This window comes from Varroa jacobsoni, unplaced genomic scaffold (assembly GCF_002532875.2).
Source record: "Varroa jacobsoni isolate VJ856 unplaced genomic scaffold, vjacob_1.0 scaffold_1398, whole genome shotgun sequence".
In the NCBI taxonomy this organism is placed as follows: Eukaryota; Metazoa; Arthropoda; class Arachnida; order Mesostigmata; family Varroidae; genus Varroa; species Varroa jacobsoni.
Window position 1 is genome coordinate 625743 of NW_019214300.1, and position 8981 is coordinate 634723.

The following is an 8981-nucleotide window of genomic DNA, read 5'->3' on the forward strand; positions in this document are numbered from 1 at the left end:
ATATAATATAATTAATAATTAATTAAAAAATATTATTAATAATAACCCACAATCACTGCAGTGATTCGCTCGCAATATTTGCTCGTATTTTATTATTATGCTTAGTAGAAAATGTAGATTCATATGTTCAAAGATTGCTGAAGTCTCCTTTTAGCACAGAGGTAGATGTGTGTATAATATATTGACTCACTGATCAGAATAAATATTACTAAAGAAGAAGTTTCCCGTATTACTGCTTATTCTCTACTACTAAAACATTTAAAGTTCTAAAGGTTTTAATTACTTAACGCCAGTTGAACCCATTCCGAATCAGTACCCTTGCTCCACGATATTTCGTTGCGTTTGACCTCATATTCTCTGTATCCTTCTCCCTTATCACTCCTCACCTTCTTAAAAAGTCACTCTAATTAGGTGTACCAAATTCTCATAATGATCATCTGTTTTCTGTATTGCAGGCACATACATAAGAATCTTGTAAGGTAGCCGGCGCCTTCCGGAGTTGGGCGCCCGAATTCTTTCCAATTTGTTTTTACAACCAAAGTGCTAAGAGAGCATAAGCTAGTACAGATCTAAACAGAGAATGGCTCTCCCAAAAGGTATTCGAGCCCGTGGTGGCGCAACGAATGGAGCATCTGGAGGCGCCCGAGGCGGCAGCGTTAGAGATGCTCGTGACGTCATTCGGGGCAGGGAACAAAGGCCTCCAAATCGGGGCTCTGGGCTCGGCCCCCGCATTTTGAAAACATCTCAGGGTCTTGTCACAAACAAAAAAGTGAAGGCGATCAGCACAGCCCAACTAAAAAACAGGTAATTAGTTGTTACTGGTTGGTTTTTAGTAGTTGCTGGTTCTAACCTTACAGTCGTTGCTTGACGACCATAATTGAGTCAATAATTACTGATTATCCTGAGCCTTATGCATTTTCTTATCTAGTGTAATCTGTTTGTGAAATAGTTAGACCGTTTGAGTGCTGCAATCAGTTCTATTGTCGTTAAGGATTTCTGGCTGGCGACTCTTCCGGTAATCGAAATGAGGGTGTGGGTACGTTTGATTTTAAACATAGTCTACATGGCGTGTCCCTAAGTTCTGTAGTATTACATTATTACGAAAACAATTAGATATTGCCGATGTAGAATATTCACGGCTTTGGGTCGCTCACGAAATCACTATGCATACCTTAAGAGATTGCATATCCTATACAGTGTATGTAATTTCGGCTTTGGGTTCAATTTCTTGTTGTAGACAAACTGCTTCGAAAAAAACAGCAGTCACCCTGACTAATTCAGGCCGGCCTCTCAGTTTGGGTCGGCTTCCCAGCTCGAAAGTTGCCGTCGGCGCAACGATCCGAAAGAGCGCCGTAATCAACAGCAACCCAATGCTACAGGTTAGTAAGGTTAAATTTCCCTAATTTAATAAACCTTTCGTGCTCGTGACTAATCTTGAGGGTTATTGGCTAGCTATATATATATATATAAAATCTGTGCGCAGTGTAAGATAAAATCTAAATTCTTCCTCAAGAATCCCTCAAGAGGATGTTTCCCCATGTTTCCTGCGCGCGGATTGCCAGTGGAAATGGGTAAATAATGGATAACAAAATTAATTAGCTATCTGATACGAGTTACGAAAATGAGATAAATTGTTGCCGTGACCGTGTCTATTGCGCCAATATTTTTGGTAGCTCCTCATATATATATATATATATATCATATATATCTGTTGATAGCCCATTGATTAACAGGATAGTCCGTCATATGACTCAAAGACCGATACCGTGGAATTTGTGGCAGAAATAAGTTCTGTATCAACTTCTCGGCCACATTCTCTATATACACCATTAATTAGTGTTTCAAGGCACAAACCAATTGCTATAACGGTCTGGATGTAATTGTGTGGGTGCGTATTTTTAAATGTTTGCTGTGCAAATGTCTTTTCTCGATTAGGCAAACTGATAATGCTTGGACAGCAGTCCATGTGCCTAAAGTTATTCTTCGAATCAACATCTATCTATTGTTTTATGTGATCTTCACTCGGCGTGAGATTATTGCTATTGTCGTCGTTGTTGCTGTCTTTTTGTTGTTGTTGTTGTTGCTGTGGGCACTGGTGATGTTGGTGCTGGTGAAGGGAGCTGTCGTAACCGGGTTGTCATTGCCTTGTTGTTAGCGTGCCAGAGAACTTCTATCATCATATTTGAGTTATGTACTCTAATTTCTTTTCGTTTGTTGTTTGCGACGCTCTCTTGAGAACATCAAAATTTTGACTTTTATCAATGCAATTGGGGTCTTCTTTCTTGCCATAACTCTGTTTATCGCCATGATATTTAGTGATTGCTGTTACGCAACTAGCTGTTTTGTGGTAACTGACAAACAACAATGCGTATTTCGTTCAAATCAAGCTAAGTCGTTCCAAATCTTGATTTTCTCAAGTGTCCATTCGTGTCGACCAAGGTCAGTTCCGTCTTCGTGTCTCACTCCCGCTGTACATTTTTCTTTTGTTTCTCTGATTTAATCGTCTGTTCTCAATTAGTTTTTCGTTTTTGTTCTTGTTCTTGTTGTTTGCTCTCTTCTATCGCTGTCTCTCTCCCGGGGCGTGTTTCCCGTTCGAACCGTTCATAGAGCGTCCTCTGCGTACTCTTGCCGATGGACTCGAGGACCGTCGGGGACAACAGCATCAGCAACAACAACAACAACAACAGCAGCAGCAGCAACAGCAGCGATCTTACGAATAGCAACGTCTTGTCAGGCAAAAGTTTGCCCCACACGCTTCCGAACGACTTCCAACAACAAAGGCAGGATGTCAACAAAAATAGCGTCGCTGGTCAAATGAACGATCCGCATGTGCATGATGGGAAAGAGGGCGCATTCCGCCAAGAGGAATTCGATCGGATTCGTTTGTCGTTGGAAGATGAGAATTTTGTCGATGGAGAAGTTGATCGGAATTCAGTAGCAGCAGCGGCTGGAGAAACAAAACTTCATCAGCAGGATGAGACTGGCACTGATAAAGGTCAACGAGAGATATTAAGAAAAAAAGAGCTGAACTCAGTTGACGTAATTGAGAAAGCCACTGGAGATTTGAGATCAGCTAATACAAATACAGGGACACCGACCATTGCGGACGACGTTGACCTGCTAGCACAGACTGATGAGAACAGTGAGGTTCATGTCGATAATGAGCAGATTCCAGGTGGGACGCCAGCTTCATCATCAATGCCAGATACCGTGCGCTCTTCTGTACCGAAACGTTTAGGCAACTTGCTATTAAAGAAAGGAGTGAACTTCGATGCAGCTAAAAGCGAGTTTAGCGTTATCGTTGAAGGATATGAGCGTGAAAGCGACTGGGAGGACATTTCATCGGACAATAAAGATTTGGGCTCAGGCCTAGACGACTTCAAGTTACCAAGCACATGTCAAATCCTAAAAGCGCCAAGTGGAAGCACTGTCTACCTGATTGGCACGGCGCATTTCTCTCGGAAGTCTCAAAATGACGTACGACGGGTAATCCGCAGTGTAAAACCTGAACGTGTGGTAGTCGAACTGTGCAAACAACGCATGCATATTCTTACTCTTGACGAAAAGTTGCTCCTTAGCGAAGCTTCGAAGCTGAGCATGACTACGATCCGCGAGACCATCCGCAAGATGGGCATTTTACAGGGCTCAATGTTCCTACTAATGATGCAGCTATCGGCGCACCTCGCAAATAAGCTGGAAATGGCCCCCGGAGGCGAGTTTCGCGTCGCCTATCAGGAAGCTGAGCGTCTGCCCATGTGCCGGGTGTACCTTGCCGATCGCGAGCTTAACATAACACTATGGCGAACTTGGGCCAACCTGGGAGTTTGTCAGCGTATCCGGATCATCTGGAATTTAATCACCAGCACCGAGGACATGACTATTGAGGATGTCGAACGCTGTAAGGAAAAAGACATGCTCGAACAGCTGCTTGGCGAACTGTGCACTGACTACCCAGAGATGTCGAAAGTGATCCTTACCGAACGTGATCACTATTTGTGCCGCTCGCTGTATGATGCGGCGATGGTGCCGCCAACTCCGGTAACTGTTGTGGCCGTAGTCGGTATTGGCCACCAACGAGGTATCATAGAGAATTGGTCGCGAGCGGCAGACATCGACTCGCAGAAGTTACTAGTCGTGCCGCCGGCGCCATTAACAGTTCGTATTACAGGACGGCTGCTCCGAGTGGGCATGTGGGCAGCAGTCGGGTTCACCGTGTACAAACTAATGCCACACGCTCTCAAGGCGTGCTTGGCGCGTGGAATTGAAAAAGGCATAGAGAGAAGTTTTAAAGGAGTGACATATATGCAGAAAACCGTCAGCAATAACGTAACTTTGTAATAATCAGGCTACCAGGGTCTTCAGGGCAGGGCGGAGGTGACCGGGCGAGCGGTTGCAGAAGAAGAACCTGGGACTACCGTCGGTAAATATGTTGGGTCCTATTAGGGTATCTATATCGTTCGGAGGTGTTCCCTCGGGGAAATACTACCGAAGCTGGTATCGTGACCCATAGCACGTGTATGCTCGCGTTTTGGTCGTAGAGCCACCGTTATACGGCATGATGACATTGATCTTTTTCATTCCCAGTCTCCCTGCCTTGTTTGTTATTGAATGGGTTGTTTGTTATTTAACAAAATTACATAGAGATTGAAGCATTTGGTTACAGTGTATTCGGATTATGACCTGTAACGGTAAAGTGGAAGTTTTATGTGTAAACGTGTATGGAATGAATAGAAAGTATTATTCGTCAGTAAGCGATGTTGTCAATCTAAGACACAATAAGTCGGTGAGGTTGTAAACGAACAAAAAGGGAAATCGTTCGCGTCCATTCCTACAAACGTGTCTCGACACGGACCTTCATGGAAACGATCCTTTTATTAACTATCCTGGTGTTAATTGGCACGGTTTGCGACATAGGAACGGATGATTTTCAAATGTCTACTAGTTCTGTCATATCAGCGTTGATATGAGGGCGGCGTTACGCTTTTTTAATAATTATGTGTAGATATACGTATATATTTGCTTGTTTTTGGAAAGCTAATTGTGCTGATGTCCTCGAATCGTCCGTGCGTAGAAACTTGATTCTAACAAAAGAATGAATATTTGGAGGTATACTAAAAAACATCTATACTTATCATCAATGGAAGCATTAATTATTAACAAGATACGATGTAATTTCTCATTATATATAGAATACACATGATGCAAGTTATGTGCGTAGGGTGCTGTCTGAGTTAAAAAGCAATAGTCGGAGGGGTCAGGTAGGGTGGCGTGTTCCGAGTGAGGAATTGTTTGATTTAAGTTTGTCTAAAGGAGAACGAAAGCTAGCGAGCGGCCTAGGTATGAAACGTAAATGTTTGTCAATTGTTAATTTCGGCAGAAGCAGCAAACACGTTATGGTTTACGATATTAAATACGTCTGGATGAAGGCGGGTATTAATATAAATAATGAATGGCTTGTTATTAAAAGTATAAATAAAATTGCTATATTCAGTAAAGAAAAAATTTTCTTTTCTGAACATGCTTCACACCATACCACATCTGTTGTGCAAAGCTATATAGCAGAAACAACGTCTCAGTTACCTATTTCAAGAACAAAATAAGCAGTTTTTGTTCTTAGTGAAAGTGGATTTAGTTAATTTGGTAAAAGGGTGTTCCTGTCAACTGGCTATTTTTTAAAACGAAGGTCTCGGGACGACAAATTAAGTTATTATATATAAGGCTTCAGATATAATCGAGGTGACATTAAACACCACTATAAAGCTGTCTTTTCCACGGGCAGCGTCATGATTCACGGAGTGCGTCCGTGAATCACTACACTTACCGTAGATTAAGAACTCTGGGGTGTAGCTTTGAGAAGTTTCTTTCAATGTCTGAGAGAATGCTATTTAGTGATTTGGCTTGCAATGAAGAGTACTAGAGCGCTTCCTTGTCTCTTCGTCAATGCTAAGATTTCTGTGGAGAAGGTCTGAGGATACTTTACATAATAACATCAATCTAATCAAAAATAATGGCATACCGCTTTTGAATACAGCCCATATTGAGGATAACTTGCGGAAACGTCTATTCAACTTAGTCATAAAAAAATTCGTCGATATATCTCTAATCGTCTGTTGTGTGTTGTTGTTTTATGTGATCGCCTTATTGTCGTTGCCACTACAGAATGCCATCTTGGATATCGCCGGCGCACTAGCCAAACAGAGGCGTCAAACGGCTCAACCCATCAAGCGACCGCAGTTCACCAAGGTAAACACAGGGAACAATATGAATCAGAGAATAATAATTAAAACGCACAATAACAATAAAGCGAACCTATTTTGCTTCGAGGAAATATTAGATTACGCTAAAGTATGCTAATATACTTCGTGAGATATTTTCAAATGGTTAACACCAATTTTGAAGGACTTGGCCAAATAGTAATAAACAACACGTATTACTGGATCTTGTTGCAGTCGGTTCGCCCGACGCGAGCCGTCAACCGTGACGCCGACGTGATGGACGTGGACATGGATCATCGAGGATCTGTCCGGGATCGTTCTGATCATCGTTTGGACCGAAACAGCGCTTTGGTGTCAACCCTCTCAAGATCGCTGGCGGATATTCCGCGCGCAGCCCCTCGGGCATTTGCTCCGGAACGCGCTTCATTATCGGACCGAATGCGGGGCCGTCTAGACCAAAGACAAGACCCTCCTTGCAGTGTGCTCGTGTCCAACCTTCACCCAAACGTGTCCGATAGCGATATAAACGTGAGTATTGTCATGAGAGTAATTTCAGAAGTCCGCGGCGTCTACGTCCTTTTTTTTAATTTCACGCTCGAAAAGAATAGAGGATAGTAACTTGTTCAAGCAAATACAGAAAAATGCATTATTGTAACAGAATAATAATGCTAGTTAGATATTGAAGACCGCCTGATCTGTGAAGTCTAAACTCGGGGATATAACAATATCAGTAGTAATAAGAATAATAATACGAAAATCATCTTGATGGTTGATGGAGTCCTTACGGTTCAGATACAGAATTTCTTGAAAAGATGAGTCGATATTACGCAGCATTTTATATACTACCTTCTGCTTTATTTGGTAAATTACTAAGCGTATCAAATATAATTTGGTAATTATCGCCTTTGTAAATAGCAACTAGAAAAAAAAAACAGCAAGAAACAGCTTAGACCAAGGATAGAAATAATCTTATTGTGTATGCACCTATAACTTACGTTGGCATTGTCATTTCAGGAACTGTTCCGGACAATTGGCCCAATCGTCACCTCAATGTTTCTGTCACCCGGTACCGCTCTCGTGTCCTACCACCGCAAAAACGACGCCGTCAAAGCCGTCGAAACGTATCACCTTCGTCTGCTCGACGGCCAGCCGATGACTTGTGTCCTTCTATCACAAGACATGGTGCCGGAAAAGCATCAGCCTTCGATTCCCGGTAGCGGTTCGAACGCCGCAGGAGGTGTGGCTGTTGGACGCCGCTAACGAAGCTAAAGGCTGAACACATCATTCACCAACTAGCAGCTACAATATTGATTTGGTGGATGATTTTTGAACCGCGCTATTTCCTACAACATTAAAATAGTCTCCCTATTACTACAACTTACCGTACACATTGAACGACCTTGTCCAAAGAGTACTTGTCGGAAAGGTGTGTTATTTGTTGGAACGAGATCGGCTTACTCCTCTGTCAATGGCGTCAGTAGCGCCGCTCGAGAATAACAGGTTCATAAATTGGCGGCAAGATATTATACAAAATGTATGAGCACCAGATGAAGAAATGATTAGAAACGGCTCGTTTTTAAACAACGGTAGACAGTGGCAGACGTATGCAAGCGGGTCATTACGTAAACGATTATCCACACACATCTACGTAGAGAGAGATTTCGAAGGAGGCCTAATATAATCGTTAGGAAGACAAATAAACGCTTTATGCCCATGAAACTCTGAAGCCAACAATTGATGCAAAAAAAATCATATAATAAGTTAGCCGTTTCTGCGTAGCGGCATTAGATAGACAATAGAAGGCGAATATTTATGCGTCTTCTGGAAAAGGGACCCCTGCTCATCGGTGCGTCGCGTCGAAGTAAAGTCTCAGAAGAAAACTGTAGTGTGAACAGAAGTTCGGAAAAAAATTCGCAGAGCCGGCGAGAAGGATAATACAATCTATAACTTCTTTGCCGAACTAATGAAATAGCCCCATTACTGAATATACGAGAAACGCGTGAAGATGACCAATACAGAAGTGGAATAACAAGACTCAATTTAAGAAACAAATTATTGTAAATCCTAGGACAACGAAGGCCAAAATAATTTGGCTTGAAGCGTGTGATGACATCCAAAGCATCAAAATTAATTATCATGATGCAGCGTGAAGCGTAAGGAATCCAGTAAATACCTTCTTGTGAGGTAAGTTTATTTTCATCTGTTGTGAAGTGTGATATAACTGAAAGATAGAAGTATAAAAAAAAAAAAATATATATATATATATATATATATAGAAATTGACGAGAATTTAAAAACAGGCGAGGTTCTTTAAAATTTCATTTGGTTCAATTTTTGAGATTCGTTCATATGGTTGTATATCCAAATGTTGTTACGGCAGACGCTCTTTAGTTTCACATAGTTTTTTCTGGTAACTTTATTAAATTATCATTACTGATAAACTTTCCATTTGTTCGGAATTTCTATGGGAACTATAGAAAATTCCTAATGTTCTGCTGCACTTATGTTTCAGGTATCACTGACCTTTGCGCTTGAAAAATAAGCAGAAATAAGAGAAACGACCCAACTTATAGTTTTTGTTAAAATAAACCACGTCACGGACAACCGGTCTGATGATGGTGGTGGCCGTCGAAAGCCGAAGAACGCTTATTCACATTAACGTGCTAGCACACTGTAGCCAACATCGACCATGAAGGTGTGGTCAGCGAAAATGCCAACGATACTAATCAAGCCAAATGCCCTACGTGAAAGGGCTTCCTAAAATGG

The 8981-nt window shown here is 41.9% G+C and overlaps 1 protein-coding gene across 2 annotated transcripts in view; it reads left to right on the forward strand.

Annotated features, from left to right (window-relative positions):
* The window catches only part of LOC111269589 (uncharacterized), an 11047-nt gene extending 2675 nt beyond the window's left edge, over positions 1–8372 (forward strand). The window contains exons 2-6 of one of the 2 annotated variants that reach the window (XM_086972151.1): positions 456–804; positions 1238–1379; positions 6160–6243; positions 6450–6743; positions 7230–8372. In XM_086972151.1, the coding sequence (XP_086828277.1) occupies positions 581–804; positions 1238–1379; positions 6160–6243; positions 6450–6743; positions 7230–7475 (990 nt within the window). In that variant the 5' untranslated portion in view covers positions 456–580 and the 3' untranslated portion in view covers positions 7476–8372. Of the gene's footprint in view, positions 1–455; positions 805–1237; positions 1380–2607; positions 5533–6159; positions 6244–6449; positions 6744–7229 lie in introns of those variants that run through there. The other variant, XM_022849316.2, reaches the window with a different exon arrangement.
* Positions 8373–8981: the final 609 nt, after the last annotated feature.